General features: G+C 45.7%; 1 protein-coding gene across 2 annotated transcripts in view; it reads right to left on the bottom strand.

The window, feature by feature from the left end:
* MAP3K9 (mitogen-activated protein kinase kinase kinase 9) overlaps window positions 1-14,388 on the bottom strand; it is an 82,159-nt gene extending 67,771 nt beyond the window's left edge. For both annotated transcript variants that reach the window (XM_043556480.1, XM_043556479.1), the window contains exons 1-2: window positions 13,714-14,388; window positions 6,061-6,474 (exon numbers count right to left, since the gene is read on the bottom strand). In XM_043556480.1, coding sequence (XP_043412415.1) covers window positions 6,061-6,474; window positions 13,714-14,113 — 814 coding nt within the window. In that variant the 5' untranslated portion in view covers window positions 14,114-14,388. The remainder of the gene's footprint in view (window positions 1-6,060; window positions 6,475-13,713) is intronic.
* Window positions 14,389-18,786: the final 4,398 nt, after the last annotated feature.

The raw sequence follows: 18,786 nt of genomic DNA on the forward strand, positions 1-18,786 counted from the left end.
CACAAGTTGGGAACACAAGGATCGCTGAGGTTGGATGGAACGGACTGGCAGTGGATGCACGCAGCACAGGGGCGGGGGGGGGGGGGGTGGGGCGCTGCTCCAGCAGTATCCGGCAGCCCGCAACTGGCTGCAGTGGAGACACTGGCCAGTGGATTATTCGGGGCTGGCATCCAGGAAGGGTGCAGGGAAAGAAGAGGGCAGAGGCACTGGAGGACGGCAACAAATACACGGCGAGAATACCACCCTCGGCACCGGAAACGATGGCGAACTCGGACATTAGGAAGGGGGTGAGGGCCTGGAGATCACACGGAGGATGAAAAGCGACATCTGTACCAGGGAGGCAGGAGGGACGTCCTTTGACAAGAGAAGCGGAAGCTTTACATTTTGAGATCCTGTAAGCAGGCCAGTTCAAGTGACACTGCGCTCGCTCATTTATTCACTCATTCATGTACCTGGGAAGCTAAAGACACAAAATCCGTTTGGAGGCAGAGCGGATGCTCCTGAAATCATCGCCAACATAAAGAGGCCAGGGGATGCAGGCTGGCAGCCGGCTACAGGCCAGCAGTGCTTTGTTCTATTTTTCAACGGCCCGCACTGGATGGAGCACGCACTCCCTTCATCATTCCCACCAAGCCCTATAGCTTCACACCAGCGGCTTCACAGACGTACTGACCCTGGAAGACATCTGAGCTTGCCACGGTAATATCCTCTACGTGCTCTCAGGTAGCGTGTGTTCAGCACGAGGTGACTACTTAGCAATGACCACAGTGATGGACTGTCGGGAGGAAGCGGCCAGGTTTGCGCTGAGCACAGGAAAATGGGTAAGGTTTGGACAGGCAGAGACACGAGGCAAGGCCACCCCGGGAAGCAAGGTTATTCCCATGGCAAGGGTGTAATGAGGCCTCAGTGGCCCGGAAGCACAGAGTGTATTCCAGGGGAAAGAGGAAACCAGCTTGGCTTAAGGGGAAAGTGCCTTTAGAGGAAGAGAGAGATAAAGGCAGCAAAGACCTCATGAGAAGTTTCAGGTGACATCCAAACCAAAGAAGGCGGGTGTGGTTAGTCCCAACCAAATGCAGTCCACCACTCACCTCTGGTTTTCAGCTATGAAGCTAAGAGTAAATTGATCAGCTCTTAATGAAATGTGGCTGCTATGGCTCTATGAGTAGGACAGCAATAGCATTCCTAATTCTATAAAACCAAAGCACTATAGGGCCACGTGAAGCAATTCAGCGAGACGCCCCAGCCGCCCAAAAGCAGTGTGCCAGCAACAGCGTGGTGACTGGGAACACAAGCTGAGGGGTCAGGCCTGGGTGCTAAGTCTGCTCTTAGGCCTGGAGGTGAGATCCTAGAGAAATGGATGACCCCTTGGAGCCTTAGTTTCCTCATCTCTAAAATAAAGACATTCATAGTCTACTCGGCAGGGTTGCTGTAAGAATTAAAACAGAATCTACATGAAATGCTCAGACAGTGCCTGACCTAAAGAGAGCACTCATTTTGTATATAATATATATATATATATATATATATACATATATATATAGATTTTTTTTTTTTTTTTTTTGAGAGAGCAAGTGCATGCACTTGTGGGGGAGGGACACAGAGAGACAGAATCCCAAGCAGGCTCCACGCTGTCTGCGCAGAACCTGGCAAGGGGCTCAAACTCACAAAACCATGAGATCATGACCTGAACCCAAATCAAGAGTCGGACGCTTAACCAACTGAGCCACCTAGGTGCCCCAATCACATCAGTTATATTATTATTGTTACTGTTATTATTAAGGGTTTGGTTTAGTTAATACAGCATATCTAAGTAGCAGAAGACTGTGCTACCTTTAAATACCTTGTGGTGGAAGAATATTTATTTACGTAACAAGTCACGACCTGCTGACAAGGAGGGCAGCATGAAAGCATGCTACACGGTTATTAGGATTTCCTGTGTATGATTCTGGGTAAAAAACACACATAAATGCAAAAACTGGAAAAACTGCTTTACCTCTATGTTTTTCTGTGTTTTCTAAGAGGAGAAAAGAAGTGATTTAATAATAAAAGTAATAACACAACCTTCACTTTGGGCAAGGCTTTTCAATGTCCAAAGCTTTTTCCTATGATCTCATTTTTACACTAATGTAAGCTTGAATGACCGCTATTAAACTGCTATTCTGCCAAATGCCTGTAAGCCAAAATCCAGAAATCCATCTCCTTACCCCCAAAAGGGCAATCTTTCCACTAAACGACCATCTTTCACTGACACCTTTGCTAACCATCAAGTCGCTGGTTTTCCCCAGTGGATGGAGCGAGACACAAATCCAATTATATAGCCAAGGTTTCCTGCAAGTAGTTTAAGAAGGGATGTTTAAGTTAATGATGCAACATGGTAAAGTAGTATAAACCATTAGTTAAATCGGGGGTCTGGGGCGCCTGGGTGGCGCAGTCGGTTAAGCGTCCGACTTCAGCCAGGTCATGATCTCGCGGTCCGGGAGTTTGAGCCCCGCGTCAGGCTCTGGGCTGATGGCTCGGAGCCTGGAGCCTGTTTCCGATTCTGTGTCTCCCTCTCTCTCTGCCCCTCCCCTGTTCATGCTCTGTCTCTCTCTGTCCCAAAAATAAATAAAAACGTGGAAAAGAAAAAAAAAAAAAAAAAAAAAAATCGGGGGTCTGAGCCACACGTCCCAAGTCCTGGCTAACCTTGTTTGGCTATATGATGCTTAATATCTGAAGTAATAGTTCTTCCCAATGCATGTCCCACATTAAGATGCCATGGTAAGACCGCCAGCTGCTTCCACCACCGGCCTCCCCTGGCAGCAGACCCTGATTACTAGCTGGGCTCGATGCCACCCAGATTAAAGCCCTGCCTCTCCCAGCCTCCTCTGTGCCAGCCATGGCTATATGATTACATTCTGGCCAATTAATGCAAGCAGATGTGTCTTGCTGGACTTCTGGGAGGTTCATGGGAGCCAACTCAGTGTCAGGAGCACCTTTTTCCGGGCTTCTGCTTTTTGTCCCCCTTCAGGCCTGTTACTTGGACCAAATAACTGGCATTTCAGCAGCCATCTTAGACCATAAGGCAAGCCTAAGGCTGCAACCCATGTACTGGGCTGCCGTGAAAAATAGGAGCCTGGGTCCCTGATGACACTGTGGTGCTCTTAACCCTGCAGACCTCTTTTCAAAGACAAATGAATGTATACTTTGTTTTAGCCACTGATATTTTGGTTTTTAGGTGATGCGCAGCCAACCCTAAACTTATTGAGGATTATGCACCAATATAGGATGCTATACATGTTCCATTGCCAGTTAACAGCACGTGACTTTTAAAAGTAGGTGACTAGGATGATAAAGCATTTTAATAAATCACCTTTTTACTGAATCTTTTGTAACGTATGTTTATCACCAACTACTTTCTTTTTTCCACAAAGACAGCCCCAATAGATACATTCTCTTTTCTCTAGTGGTTCTAAGTCAACTAACACGTAGGATTCATAGCATTCTGCCCTCACATGACAGCGACCAAAATCCAACTCTCTGGAACCAAGAAAAAAACAGGCCAGTGTACCCAGGTCTGCAAAAACACTAAGTTCTGACTCTCCAACTGGCGGGTAAAAACTAGCACAACATTATTTTAAATGATTAAAATGATTTTCAAGTCACGCCCACAGAGCAATGGAGTAAAAACAACAACGTCATCAAGGCTCATATTGGATTTATACAGTCCCGGCAAACAGCCACCACAGACAAATTTCAAGAAGCTACCCCAGCTCCCATGAGAGATATACAGCAGACATCAATATCAGCACCAACCACACAGCCCAATGGACTATGCACGTTTCTGGGCATCTGTTACCGTGAGGAGGTCAAGGGTCATACTGCCCCATGTAAGTCCAACTCTCATCACAACATGGTACACCTGAGGGCTCCACCTTGGCAATCCTAAAGCCCCCTAAAGACAAAGAAAGACCAGGGTTTTGTCTCTCAGATGACAGAATGGCATTGAGGTCTCTTGCCATCTCCTGCAGCAAGTAAACTTTTCCTTCACAAGAACCTAGACTTCCATACATAATCTCACAAAAGGTAAATCCTTGTGTTTAGCTTAAATTACACCCAAGTTTGAAACTTCTTGGAGGAAATGATTGACTTTTACAGTTCCATCATCCTAGCCCAAGTTTTTAAGATTCGAGCACTTTGCCTACTTCTCCTAGCATGATAAGAAAAAATAAAGTTCACTTTCTACATTACATTTTCTACCAACTCCTCTGCTTATTCTTACCCCATCATCCAAAGCAAAGTCTAGGCAGAAATGTGAAAAGGGTCACCAAAAGTTTTAGCTTATTTAAACATTTACAGAATTTGAGAGGAGGGATGAGAATAATCGTATTTTATTTTATGGAACTTAAATCCCTTACATGCATTATATCTAATGTTCCATGCTTTTGCAAGGATGAATTTTTCTTTCTTTTTTTTTTTTAAAAATTTTTTTAAACGTTTGTTTATTTTTGAGACAAAGAGAAACAAAGCATGAACAGGGGAGGGGCAGAGAGAGAGGGAGACACAGAACCGGAAGCAGGCTCCAGGCTCTGAGCCATCAGCCCAGAGCCTGACGCGGGGCTCGAACTCACGGACCGCAAGATCGTGACCTGAGCTGAAGTCGGACGCTTAACCGACTGAGCCACCCAGGCGCCCCAGGATGAATTTTTCTATTGTTAAGGGTGAAGAAGGCTCAGGTAGAAGAGATAAGGGTAAGAAAGGCTATCTTAAAGTAAATTAGAAAATATATATTGGTGTGTGTGTGTGTGTGTGTGTGTGTGTGTGTGTATTTACTTTAAGGGTAAGAAAGTCTATTTTAAAGTAAATTGGAAAATATATTTGTGTGTGTGTGTGTGTGTGTGTGTGTATTTACTTTAAAAATATTTAGAAGGATATGTCAAATGTAATACTTATGCTTCCTGAAGGAAAACATTATGGGTTACCTTTCTCTCTCTCTCTTTCTTTTTTATCTACACTTACTAACTTTTGTACAACAAAAACATGCACTACTTATATAATTTTACTTATTATTTTAAAAAATTTAAAAAGTATTTTTTAAAGTAAACAGATTCACAGTATTATTAACAGAAAAATAAACCACATCTGGAACAGCTCGGAATAAAGTCTGAAGGATTTCTGGGCTCAATGCTGAAGAAGACAGAGAGCGAAGTTCCGGGGACCCACACCACTCTCCAAAACCCTAACTCCCTCCTCTCTGGACAGGATGCTCAAAGTGATTTATATACCATTTAACAAATTTTATCCTCTATACCACACAGTTCAGGCAAGAGAGAGCACGAATCACCACACAAAAGCAGCATAGTCCCAGCACCTGCCGATTCTGCCAAGGAGACTGGTTTCTACCAACTTACCATGTAATTATGTCTAACACTTGCTTTACAATCCAGTTTATGGATTCTGGATGTTTAATAAACAGTTACTACTCAGTTCCCTGCTATTAAACACTAGGTAGTTACAACAATTAATTAATAATACCCGTAGGCTATCAGGAGTCCATAATACTACCAGCTGGTCATGCTCTCTCGGTTGACATTATCATCTGGATCGGCCTCGCAGCTCAAAGAACATGCTTCTTTTTCCTTATGGCCCCTTCCCTAGTGGGTACCTCAAATTGGGGTGCTCAGGCAGAATGCATGCAGGCAATATATATTTGCATTATCTGCTGTTCCTCCAAAGGGGAAAACCCCTTTTGTAATTACAGACACACTTCCCTCAAGTGGAAAAATAAATCTATGTACATATGTGGATTTTTGCACAGCATATCAGAATTATACACTGCCAACCTTGCCTGCTAGTATGAGCTCAAAATTATCCCAAACCCCTGAGCTGCCTCATTCTTCTTTTCCTACACCAATTTTTTCCTGGCACTCATTGTACCCCTACGTCTCAACTCAAGGATGGGATGGTTTTAAGCAAGGAATTTCACTGCCCACTGAGATTCCACTCGGAATCCACTCCCACCAAGCCATGGACTGAGTATAAAAAGTGTTCTTGAGCCCTCCAGCCCCATCTCTTCATACTCACTGTTACTGGACTTAAGGTCGCGGTGGATGATGGGGACAATTGCCTCATCATGTAAGTAGTTCATCCCTCTGGCAATCTGCACAGCCCAGTTCACCAGGATGTCCGGGGGAATCCTTTTCCCAGATAACACTCTATTCAAAGGCCCTCCACGTGCAAACTCCATGACCAAGCAGAGGTTGGGTTCCTTCAGACACACACCCCTAAGGGCAATGATGTTGGGGTGCTTCAGCATGGCAAAGAGCTTGGCCTCCTGGCGAACATTCTCTATGGTTTGGCTGATGTCCTCATCGGGGTCGTGGCGAGCTGCTTTCACGGCAACCTCATCCCCTATCCAGAAAGCACGATAGACCTTCCCAAAGCCCCCGATGCCAATAATCTCTTCCAGGGTTAGCTCCGCAAAATCAATCTCTAACACTGAGAAAGAAAAGAAAAAAAGAAGTCAAAAACATTCTGAAAACACCCTTGAATCACCCATTTACCTGGAGGGTTAACAGCAAGTTGTCTGTTCACTTGGCTTTTTTGTCTCCCCACTGTAAGGAAAACTCCAAAAGGGCAGGAAATGTTAACCTCTTGCATTATTCTTTTTTTTTTTTTTTAATTTTTTTTTTCAACATTTATTTATTTTTGGGACAGAGAGAGACAGAGCATGAACGGGGGAGGGGCAGAGAGAGAGGGAGACACAGAATCGGAAACAGGCTCCAGGCTCTGAGCCATCAGCCCAGAGCCTGACGTGGGGCTCGAACTCACGGGCCACGAGATCGTGACCTGGCTGAAGTCGGACGCTTAACCGACTGCGCCACCCAGGCGCCCCTCTTGCATTATTCTTAATGACTAGCACATAGCAGGCATTCAAAAAATATTCATGTAATAATTTCTATTTGGGACATCATACAGAATGTCATACCAAGACAAACCATTTTAACTAAAGGGAACACAGAAGGAGATCGTTTTACTGGGTACTAGATGAGGAGAAGCGTACAACCCAGTGACAAGGCAGACACACAACAACCAAACCACGGTGTGAAAAGAACCTTTAGAGCAGTATAATCAGATCAGGAAAAACACCAACTCCCACTGCGGGACAAGGATTAAGAGGGTGAGTGGGAAAGGATTCTCAGGGAAAGCAACATTGGGAACGCACCCTAAAGAATGAGTCTGCTAGAGGGGAGCACCTGGCTGGCTCGGTCAGTAGAACATGCAACTCTTGACCTCGGGGTTATGAGTTTGAGCCCCATACTGGGTGTAGAGATTACTTAAAAATAAAATCTTAAAAAATGAGTGGGAGGGATCTCATCAGGTAGTGAAGATCAGGGGTGGGAGAAGGACAATCCAAGCAAAGGGAAGGTCACGAGCAAGAACATGGGGCATGAGAGTATATGGCATATTTAGAACTGTAGGGAGTCCAGTGTGGCTGCATTAGATGCATTAGGACACAAAATGAGGCTCAAAGTGTTGTTGGGGTCACCTAGGCTGTGAAATGTTTTAAAAGTCATTCTGAGAGGCTTGAACTTCACACTGTGAATGATAGGACTAGCGCATTTTTAAGTAGAGGAGTGCTTTCAGACTGGGACTTAGAAAGGACATCGACTCTGGCAGCCATGGGGACTATAACCTGGCGGATGGGGAGCCTACTGCAAAAGGTACCACTAAGGAGGCCACTGAAGTAACCCAGGCATGCAAACACCAAGGTCTGAATAGCAGCAACAGTGAAGACAGAGAGTGTGCAGTGAACTGGGAGGATATTTTCAAAACACGGTTCTACCAGGACCTGGTGACTAGGATATGTGGGAAAGGAGCCTCCCAGGAGACATCTTACTCCAGAAGTCACCTGCTCCACAGCTCTATCCTGATTCTCCCAGTACCACACCCAACCACTCATCTTCTTTCCAATGCAGAGTTTGAATCTAGGGTACCTGATTATATCTTCCGCTCTGTTTGGAAAGGCTTCCATGGATAGATAATAATAGCTATCAGTGATTATAAATCTTGAGCTAGATAAGGTGTCGCTATATGAGTAAAGTGCTATTTTATGTTTCTCTCATGAAAACCCTGTGCTGTGTCTTCTCAGTTTGTCTTTACCTGGCTGACTCATGTTCAACCCTCAGGTCTCAGCTTAAACAAAATCTCCTAAGGGAACTTTTCCTAACCCTTGCCTCAATGAGGTCAGGCCCCCATCAAACATATCCATAACAGTCTCTGTTTGGCAAGACTCGGCAAGGTTTAATTACTTGTTCAGTGCCTGCTGTCCTGCTAAACTGTGAGATTCACAAGGGCAGATTCTGTCGGCTTTACTCACCACTGTACTCATCCTGCTGAACACTCAGCAGGTAAGTGATAGTCAAGTAAAATGGGGGCAAAATCTAACTCAGGAGGGACTAAACCAAACTCAGACAGACCTGAAAAGTTAAAAAAAAAAATGCATTGGACCTCCTGAAACAGATAGAGAAAATAAGGTTGCTAAAAAACAAAACAAAACAAAACGAAGAAAACAAAGATACATTTCTGAACTTCTGGCAAGATCAGAAGAGGAAATGCCCACTGCTGTTCTCTTCCTTCCTCAGCCAGCTCCAGGATGCCTCCATCTTCCACTCAGATGCTGGCAGTCCTCAAACCTCTATTCTCCCTGAATTAGAGCATTCCTAGCCTATCTAGGGCTAACATTCATTTGTAGTTTACAATGCAACCGGCAGTCTGCACAAAGGAATACAAAAAGTTACACAGAAGGTATAGCCCCTCTTGACCCAAACGTTTCAGCTGTTCAAGCTTTTCATCTCAATCTGGCACTCTTCTTGAAGAATCAGTGGTGTGGCTGGTCCTGCAGACAAACAATCAACATCTGCTCTACAATTCTCTACATGATCTTTCAGAGGCCCGAAAGTTAAGAACTACATTTCCCAGACTCCCTTACCGCTACTGTTCTGCTTCTGCCAATTAGATGCACAAGATAGGGAAGGTAGAAGTGAGATGGACACCATGTTCTTGCTTTTCTCCTGGCAAGCATGGCTGTGGAGAAGTAGGATTTTCCTGCATGTCAGTCATTAGCTCTGGGCAGACGGAGAAAGGAATGTTGTAAGGTCAAGTGGTTGCCTAATCTCTGGACAGTAACTACAAGAGGGTGTTCCTAAGATTGACAGCTTCAATGTCACCCCCTGATTCTGTATGTTTCTAGTTAGAGAAGTGGTGGCTTGCCGGGTGGGCCAGGTCTGCAATGTTCTGAGAGTTGTTCCCACAGATCCAGCTAAGAGCCCCTTCTCCCTGCCCTTCCAACACTTCTGTAAGCACTCATTTTCCTGTGCTAACTCACTTTCTGCTTAAAATAGCTTAAATGTTTCTGGGTCCTAAAATGAATCCTGATTACTAATTCTTGTCTTATCTCATTTATATGAATGAGGAAAACATGGGTATATTAAGGGGCTGTTAGAAACTCTCTTGGAAAGGAGCGCCTGGGTGGCTCTGTGGGTTGAGTGTCTGACTCTTGATTTCGGCTCAGGTCACGATCCTAGGGTCATGGGATTGAGCTCTGCACAGAGCTCTATGCTGAGCGTGGAGCCTGCTTAAGATTCTTTCCCCACCCCACCCCCGTGCACCTCTCCCTGACTTGTGTTCTCACTCATACACACACTCTCTTTCTCTCTCCATCTCAAATAAAAGAAAAAAAGAAAAAAGAAAAAGGAAACCCTCTTGGAGAAATATGTAAGTTATGTCAGGACTCTCCTTGGTCATGGAGAGAATGAACATTCACTTTTCTTTCTTTTTTTTTTTAAAGATTTTATTTTTAAGTAATCTCTATATCCAATGTGGGGCTTGAATTCATGACCCTGAGATTGAGTCGCAGGCTCTAATGAGCCAGCCAGGTGCCTCAAACATTCACTTTTTCTAACAGCTTCTACACTGATGAAAAAAGATATGTCTCTGTAACAAGTTGGCATTTACACATCTTATTTCCTCAACTGAATATCTGAATTTTCCTTAAGGGAATAAACTGTTCAGTATTTTGTTTTATACTCTCCCTTCTTTCCTCTGTTCTGAGGCATAGTTGTAAACACACAGGACGTGTTAAGTACTTATTTAAACGTACAAGGATTTAAAAGAAGGGATTCTGAATCAGGGTGCTGAAAGGACAGCTCCTCAAATGGCATTTCACTGAAGACGGAAAACCTCTGTGGGGAAGGGAAAGTGATAATCTCTCTCTGGTAGAACATAAACTCTCAGGTTCTTGCTAACTAGCTAAGGAAATAGTATGAACAGCCTTCAAGAAAAGTATAGAGCACAGCTTGTAAGCAGATAGAAGACAGAACAGTGAGGACTGGGGGGAGGGTACTTTCTTTTCTCCTCCCTGTGAAGATTCCTTTGGGTAGGAAATAGACCTTCACTGCAGCTGAGAGAATGTGGGGCTCTCCTTTCCCCCTCCAGTCAAGACCTGGTTTTAAGTAAAAATCAGGTCAAGTCACATTCAGTACATTTTTCAGTTTCTGTGGATGGATATTTTCAGGAATATCAAGAACAAAACCTTATTTCTTTCGTTTTTGCAGTCAAGATGTTATTCTCTCTCAATTGTATTCTTGGAAACTAAATGTATAGGCACATTCTGGTGGGTTTGGGCGAGTGAATGGTACACACGTGACTCATTTAAAAATCCCAAGTATGCCTGAAAATACATTCTTATGTTTCTAGTAGATGTAAGAAAAAAATGTAAATTAGCAATAACCTTAATTTATACCCTGCTTGAAAACAGACATAATCCTCCTGTAAAGAAACTGTTGTGTTGTTTTTTTTTTTTTAAATAACCTAGGGCTATTTATCTCTCATGATGATAAATTTGGAACTGTACATTTTTCCTCTTCCGCTAAAAAAAAAAAAAAAAGATGAATGAGTTCCTAGGTTATTTGTATTTGTCAGCTCCATGGAAAGCTAAACTTTCATATCTACATTGGTGGGGATAACTGCACTATGTAAATATTAGATGATTTCTAGTATCACTATTTTTTAAAAATTTGTCACAAGGTTTGGTAATTTCCCCTCTTTTGTTTTGAATGAAGTGTGAAACAAAATTTTCAGATTGAAAAGCAATATTTGAAACTAAAACTGAACATTATTACTTAACTGAGTGTCTGCTGTTCTTAATCTAATGTCACAATTCATGCCTCAAAGGAGAAATTCAAAAGGGTAACTGGGGAAAAGCTGTCAGTGGCTCAATTTTATTCCATAGTCTTTGGAGACCAGGTTGCCAATCACCTTTATTCTCTGAGTGACACTAACTGAACTGGTGGACACAGGAGACCCATCAGAGCACCTGTTAGCAACTTCCCATGTTCATCTTTACCAAAGCACTGCACTGAAATGATATATTTACATCACCAATCTCCCTCAGGCATGACTTACAAGCACCTCCTTATCTTATTATTTCTTTATCTCTTGGTATTTAACACAGTATCCATCTTTCACAAGGCACTCTAATTGGTTTTTGGATGAAATTAAACTTTCTGAATTATCAAGAATTAATCCCATTCAAGTTCAGAACTCGTGGTGAGACTAAATAAAATAAGTTACCAGGACCTTCAAAAATCATGTTCTTCAAGTCAGTTCTTTTAAGAAGCACAAAGTACTCCCTACTTTCTCATCATCTGAATTCTACATACAGGAATCTAGTCTACCCAAGGTAACTTTTGTTACATTAAAGATTAAGTCCTGGCTCTGTGCTGTCAGTTCAGAGCCTGGAGCTTGCTTAGGATTCTGTCTCCCTCTCTCTCTCCCTCCCCCACTCACGCTCTGTCTCTATCAAAAAATGAAGAAAGGATAAAAAAATTTTTTTTAAGATTAAGTCCTGGGCACCTAATGGAGGAGCTGCTAATGTAGCACACTGTGGACACATCTGGTGTTCTGCAGATGAGTTCTTCCAGCCCAAGTCATATTCACTCTTGACTGCTCGACAGCTGGAAGTACAGACATTAAAGAAACTGAGTCCCTTGCTCAGGAGCCTCACATAGCTCTCCTACTCTGACATTAGCTGTAAAAAAAAAAAAATCACAAGAAGTCACCCACAAAGAAACTCACAATTTGACTTCTGTTTAAAACTACACTGTGTCTAATATGCCAGGCCATTCTTCCAATATGTGACCATGTTCACCTTCAACACTATTTCAGACCCGTATGCTAGGACCCTTAGCCTACACCTTCCCAGTACTACAGGCAAAAAGATTTAACACTCAGAAACAATTTAAAGTCATTTGTCCCCTCCAGGCTTTAAGTAGATCAAATTGTAGAAACACGAAGTTTTAAATTGAATGAGAGGGAGATAAAAACAAAGGGAACTAAGGATTTGAACATCAATTTGATAGTCAAAACACCAATAAAAAAGGAGAACAGAAAAATAAGGAAAGAGGTTGTGACTGTCATATTAAGTGATGGTATTTTATGAACATCTTAAATAAAGTAACACAATTCTTCAGGTGAAAATAAGTTATAGGACCAGAAAGATAAATGGTTTGTTTGTTTCAGAAAGATAAATGTTACAAATGAAATTTAAAAATTCAATGCCTGAAGTTGGCCCTGGGAATGATTTTTTTAATTGACTAAAATGCAAAGTATACAAAATCTGGAATAAACAATAATAAATATGTATTAACAAAACCTGTATTAGCAAGAAAGAAATTATGAGAACCCTCAAATATAAAACAGTGTAAACTGCACAGAAGATATTTACATCTTTCTTCTAAAACCACCTAGCAGAACTGATTAAGGGATTCTAATGGCAATTTAACTCCTTTAAAACAAAACAAAACAAAACAAAAAAGGGAATTTTATAGCAGGGTGTGGAACAGGGGGCTCCTGGGAAACTGATGAAAACCAGGACACTGGAAGAAAGGCCCTGGGAGGGACCCGTGGGCATGGTCCGCTTGAGATTTGGCAAATACCAAATATAGGCAAGGATCTAGGATGAGAAGAAAGGAGAAATGTATTATGTGAACAGCCTGGGTGTCAAGAGACTGGGATTTAGCCACTCTCACGGGGGAAGATCTTTTTCCCTCTCTAATCCTTTCTCACCCCATCACCTGCTTCTCCACACACTAGACCCTTCTCAGTGAGACTCCGAAAGGTACAACTTCTGAGATACAAGATTGCGATCCGAGAAATAGACAAGACGTTTCAAAGACACTTCCGACCCGAGTTCACACAGGCTTCCGGGACTTGAGAGCCGGCCCAGCCAGCCCTGCGGGAGACACCCCCATCTGCTCCCTAGCAAATGCCTTGAAGGGGCGGGGACAGGCGGCAGAAGAGGTCAGGAAGGTCCCTGATTTGGGGACTAAGGTTAGGACAGAAGCTACCAGCTGGCCTGAAATCCTTCCACAGTTGGGGGAAGCGGGGAGTGGGAAATGAGGAGATTCTCACGCTGGGGCTTCAGGATGTGGAAAGCAGACGCTGCCGCTGAGGTGGTCAGATGAAGGTTAAGGAGCCCGAGCGCCTGAGGTTCCAGGCAAGGCCTGCGGCATCTCTACCTTACCCATCGCACCCATCAAAGCCCCTACAGCGCGAGCGCGCGCGCACACACCCACCCGCGGGTCAATCATTCCCCACCCGTTACGAGACCACCCCTAGGCCTCCAGCCCCCCCCCCCCCTCCTCGCCCGGCCCCGCGGCCCCGCCTTCGCCTTACACTGAATGGGCGGGTAGCAACTGGGGTCCTCGCCGCCGTGCTGGCAACGACTGGAGAAGGCGCTGCGCGGGGTCACGTAGTTGCTGGGGAAGATGCCCACCCGCTGGTTCAGCTGCCCGGTCCACCAGCCCTCGTCGCCGGACACCTGCGAGTCCTTGGACAGCACCTCCACCACGTCGCCCAGCCGCAGGGTCAGCTCGTCCTCGCCTGCAGCCTCGTACTCGAACACCGCCGTCCAGTAGGGCAGCGGTGCTTCGGAACCCAGCTCCCCGGGGGCCGCCGCCGCCTCCTCCTCCTCTTCCTCCTCCTCCTCGGCCGCGGCCCCCGCTCCATCCTCCCCCGGCGGGGCGGCAGCGGCGGCGCTCGCCAGGCAGCCGAGAAGCGCTCTGGAGGGCTCCATGGAGCGGCCGATCCATAGGGTGCGGGGCTGCCGCCGCCCGCAGGAACCGCCGCCGCCTATTGTTCATGCGGCTCCGCAGAGCTGGGGGGACCCCCCTCCCCCGACGGCGGCCGCAGGTAGGGCCCGGGCTGGCGGGGCGGGGAGAGCCGGCTCGCTGGGGCTGGCGCGGAGCGGCGACAAGTGCGCCGAGCGCGAGTGCTCACCGCGGCATGGGGGCGCGGCGGGCCCGAGCCCCCGCCTTCGCGCTCGCCCCCCCGGGGCGGCCTGGCCACCTCCGCCGCGGGTACCTGCTCGCGCAGCCGGTGCCCGCCGCCGCCCGCTGGCCGCCGCTCCCCTTTCCGCGCCGCGCCCCGCCCCCAGCGCCGCCCGCACGCCCGGGACCACCTGACGCGGACCTGGCTCCGCCCCAGCCCTGCGGACCCGAAGGGGCGGGGCCGCCCGGCACCGGACCCACCCCCCACACGCCAACCCGCCCTCCCATTGGCCGCGGCCGACCGTCCGCAGGTTCCTCCCGCCTGCCACCCGCCCGCCCCTCTCCACCCCCGGCGCCTACGTGTCCCTCCCCCGAGGCCCCGCCCCCTTTTGCGGGCTCTCATTCTCAACCCCAGGTCGACCCATTTCCCTCTCCCATTGGCCCGCGGCGGCTCCAACCATTGGTCCGCGCTACCTGTCCATTTCTTGCGAGAGTTCAACACCTCCTGGCTGGAGGAGGCTGCGGCCTCATTGGGTGCATGCGGAGGGATGGGTGGACCCAGAAAGGTAAGGCCGAGCCTCCATTCAGACCAAAAAGGCTGTAGGAGGCTGCGCCCTTTGTTTGCTGGCGTAGGGCAGTGGCCCCGTTGGCCAGCACCTGTGCTCTTGATCGTAAAGTGAGCTTTTGAGAGGGAGCAGAGGAAGAGAGCTGGGTTGTACCTCCCCCGCCAGAGCCCTTTCTTCTCTAGCTCCCTCCTGCAGTTGGGTTCTCCTCGCTCTTGGATGTGCGTCTGCCCCTGTCCAACCAGGTGGATCAGCTTCCGCTCCCAGCCCCACTCCCACCCAGGAAACCTTTAATCTCTATAAGGCCTTTAGGCCCATTGGAACGTTCTTTAGAAGCACTCCTAAAACTACAGTTCCCGCCCTTTTCACACAGTTCCCGCCTTTGTAAGAGATTCCAATCTTTTTAGAATTGGCACTTTTTAGAATTCAGAGAGAATGAATGAGAGACCACCTTACTGGGGCTTCAAACTGAGGCCGGAAAGCTCAGTTTGAAAACTATCCGTGAAGAGAGTGCTTGGCCTCTCTGAAGAGACTCGGTTTTTCTACTTTTGCTCGAATGAATTGCACCTCAGATCATGCTGATCTCTAGAAATCAGATTAAGAACCAAAGTAGAATATACACACGGACCAATGCTACAGTTCATGATCAAGGACCAACCTTTTCCTACATCTTTTTCTTATCCTCCATATCTCAAACATTAGGAAAGAATGAGGTAAGTGGCCCCAAATACTTCCTCTTTGTTGTAATCCTATCATAGTAATGTAGATTTCCAAGGAGAAAGTTTTCTGACATTTCAAAACAAGTTAGCGCTAAAAGGTCCAGCCCAATCTCTACCAAACCGTGTACCCTTTTCCCTGATCAGTGGCACGAGTAAATACAATTTGCTTGGCAAGAGTTGGTGCTTCATTGAGTATTTTCTGTTTAGTTTTAGGTGGAGGTTGATTGTTAGACGAGCTGGAGACAGTGGAACAATCTGTAAAGGTAATCAAGGCCGGCATCTTCAGCCCTGTCCCAACTAGCTGCATGATCGTGGGCAAGTACTTAACACTGTAGTTCAGCCTGCTCATCCTTTAAGTGAGGGGGACCAACTGGAAGATCTGTGTTCTTGTAGGCCCCACATTCTGTGGTTTTCATAAAAGTATGGCTACACTGTATACCTAGGCATCCCACACATTGGAAGTCTTGGAACTTCTGAAGAGCATCCAGGGTAGGTCTTGAGGTAGGACTTCTGAGGAAACACCATAAAACAATGTTCAGATTCTTATCTGAACATCGAACTAGAAAAGATACGGATGAGTCCTTGAGTAAATTCGCTGGGTTTTGTTCAACCTCGAACAAACTATTCCACCTTCAAGCAGAAGAGCAGGAAAGTGGGGGCGGGGGGGGGGGGTAGATGTATTCGGTTTAAAAAAAAAAAGACCATAAGAAAAAAGATTTTTCTTGATCATCTTGGAGGGAAAATAAATTTTTCCTACACACACACACAGAGAAATAGAAACAGACACAACTAGGAAGATAGAAAGCTGTCAGTGGTAGATGTCTTTCAAGTAGTAGGATTTTTGACGTGGTTTTGGAGTGGTGGGCATCCGGAGCTGACGGCCAAGAAAGAATTCTTGAGACATCTTTGGTGCAAAAAGGTGATTTCATTAAAGCACGGGAACAGGACCCGTGGGCGGAAAGAGCTGCACTGGGGTTCTGATGGGTGACTGATTATATACCTTCAGGCTGGGAGGGGGTTAGGGATAGTGAAAGTCTAAGGAATTTTGGATGCAAGGTTTCCAGGACTCTGAGGGGGCTAGCTGTTGTTAGGAAAATGTTATTTATTATTGTCTAATAAAACTTTAGTCATGAGACCCTTAAGATATATATCAGTGAGGCATATGCTTGGAGGATGATTGCCAACATATATCTTGAGGGCGGCAGTAAAGATAAAGGAAGTTTCCAAAGGAATTTTTATATGTCAAAGTAGACTTACAGGATTCTGGGGGATGAGGATCACGTTAAGCTAAGATTCCCTTTTGCCCTTAGCAAAGTGTCATCATCGAGGCAGCTGAGCTCCTAGAGGGAGATCACTCTGCCTGTCTCAAGGACTTGTCAATGGGCTGTAAGCGGTAAGGGAATTTAATTTTTCATTTGCCTGTTTCCTACATCATTATGAGTGATTGGGCAATTTTTATTGTCATTTTGTTGATTGGCAATTTTACATGTTTTACTGTAGCTTTTTTGATCTCCACTCTTCTCCCCCACCCCCACCCAGAGAAGAGGAAAAAAAGATCCTTGATCCCTCTCAGTAGGAAAAGTCTAACTCCTTATATAATTTAAATCTTTAATACGTAGCATGTGTTTAGGACTTCATGAAGAGTCGTTCATCAAACATTTCAAGAAGTCATTCAGTAAATATTTGTCCAATGGATAAGTGCTAGAAATTCAAATGAGGGAAGATCCTTTGGGTTCAAGTTGTGGAGCAGGGTTTCATGGAAGACGTGGAACTAAAGCCAGTCCTGGAGGGGTAGAGGGTGGAGCAGGGAAGAACCCACGCCCAGGAAAAATAGGAGAGTAAGGGCACAGCCACGGAGGCGGGAATGGAATGAGTAGGCTCGTCTGAATGGAATAAAGGATGAGAAGGAACTGAAAATCGGTTGAGACCAGATTCTAGAGAACCTCGTAATTGCTTGAATCATACTAATAGTTATTTAGTTGATTATTTGTAATTATTTAATGTCCAGTTTGTTCACCATCAGGATAGAAACCCGTCTGTCTGGTTCTCTACAGTTCGCCCAGCACCTCAAGAGTGCCTAGCACATAACTGGCTCTCAGTACCTATTTGTGACTGAATGGCTACCTTGAATACCAAGCTAAGAAGCCTGGCTTCTGTTTAGCAGTTAAAAGGCTATCACTGAAAGCTTTTGCACAGAGCTGTGAGGTGATGAAATGTCTCTGTCACTTAGGACCAAGAGATGAGGAATGCGTAAGGAGGTGCTTAAGGTGAGCACTGAAGGATGTATGCAGCTTGATAACGGAGACTAGAAAGCGTGGACGAGGAAATCAATGTAATAGACAGCAGCGGCACAAAATACCAGCCTGCAAAGAGGAGAGAGTGCAGAAAGGGAGTTGTGGGAAGTGAAATTGACCAACTAAAAAACGGGCCGATGGCAAAAGACTTTGAAAGCCGGGTGGAATTACCAAGATTTTACCATTGTTAAGTTCTTGAGGAGAGGTTGACAAATATCACCCAGAAAAGGACCATTTTCTCCACCATACTGAAAAGTATAGCATAAAGCGGGGAGACAATAATAGCGATCAGCAATGCAAGTTGGCACCAGACTTCTGTCAGATCATGATTTATCCTAGCTCTGTTCATTAAAAACTGTGTGACTTTGGGCAAGGTGCCTGTCTGAGCCTCAGTTTCCTCATTGTTAAATAGGTATAACAATAGAAACTCCTTTTTCTAGAAGCTTATAGGATTAAATGAGACCAGTCGTACAAAAGCTCTCAGCATGCTGCTTAGCGCCCCCTAAATATTCAGCATGTCTACTTCCTTCTTTGCTCCACTCATCACCCTCAGAAACAGCCTTTCATCACACCCAAGGAAACTGCAAAGGCTTCCTGACTGGGAGTTCAACTATGGTTTTTCCGTCTAAAAAAGAGAAAGGAGGCAAAAGGAAGGAGAAGAGAGAAGGGAGGAAGAATGGGAGAAAAGAAGGAAGGGAGGAGGGATGGAGGTAGGAAGTAAACAGAAGGGGAAAAAAGCAGACTGATGGTTAAGTCTGGGGCCTTGGACTCTGACAGGATCGGAATCCATACTCACTGTTTGCTATTAGGCAAGTTAATCTCCCAGGGTCGCAGATCCCTCTTTAGGAAAATGGGGATGCTAATACTTCTCTCGGGGCACCTGGGTGGCTCTATACGTTGAGCG

Source organism: Prionailurus bengalensis, chromosome B3 (assembly GCF_016509475.1).
Source record: "Prionailurus bengalensis isolate Pbe53 chromosome B3, Fcat_Pben_1.1_paternal_pri, whole genome shotgun sequence".
Taxonomy (NCBI): Eukaryota; Metazoa; Chordata; class Mammalia; order Carnivora; family Felidae; genus Prionailurus; species Prionailurus bengalensis.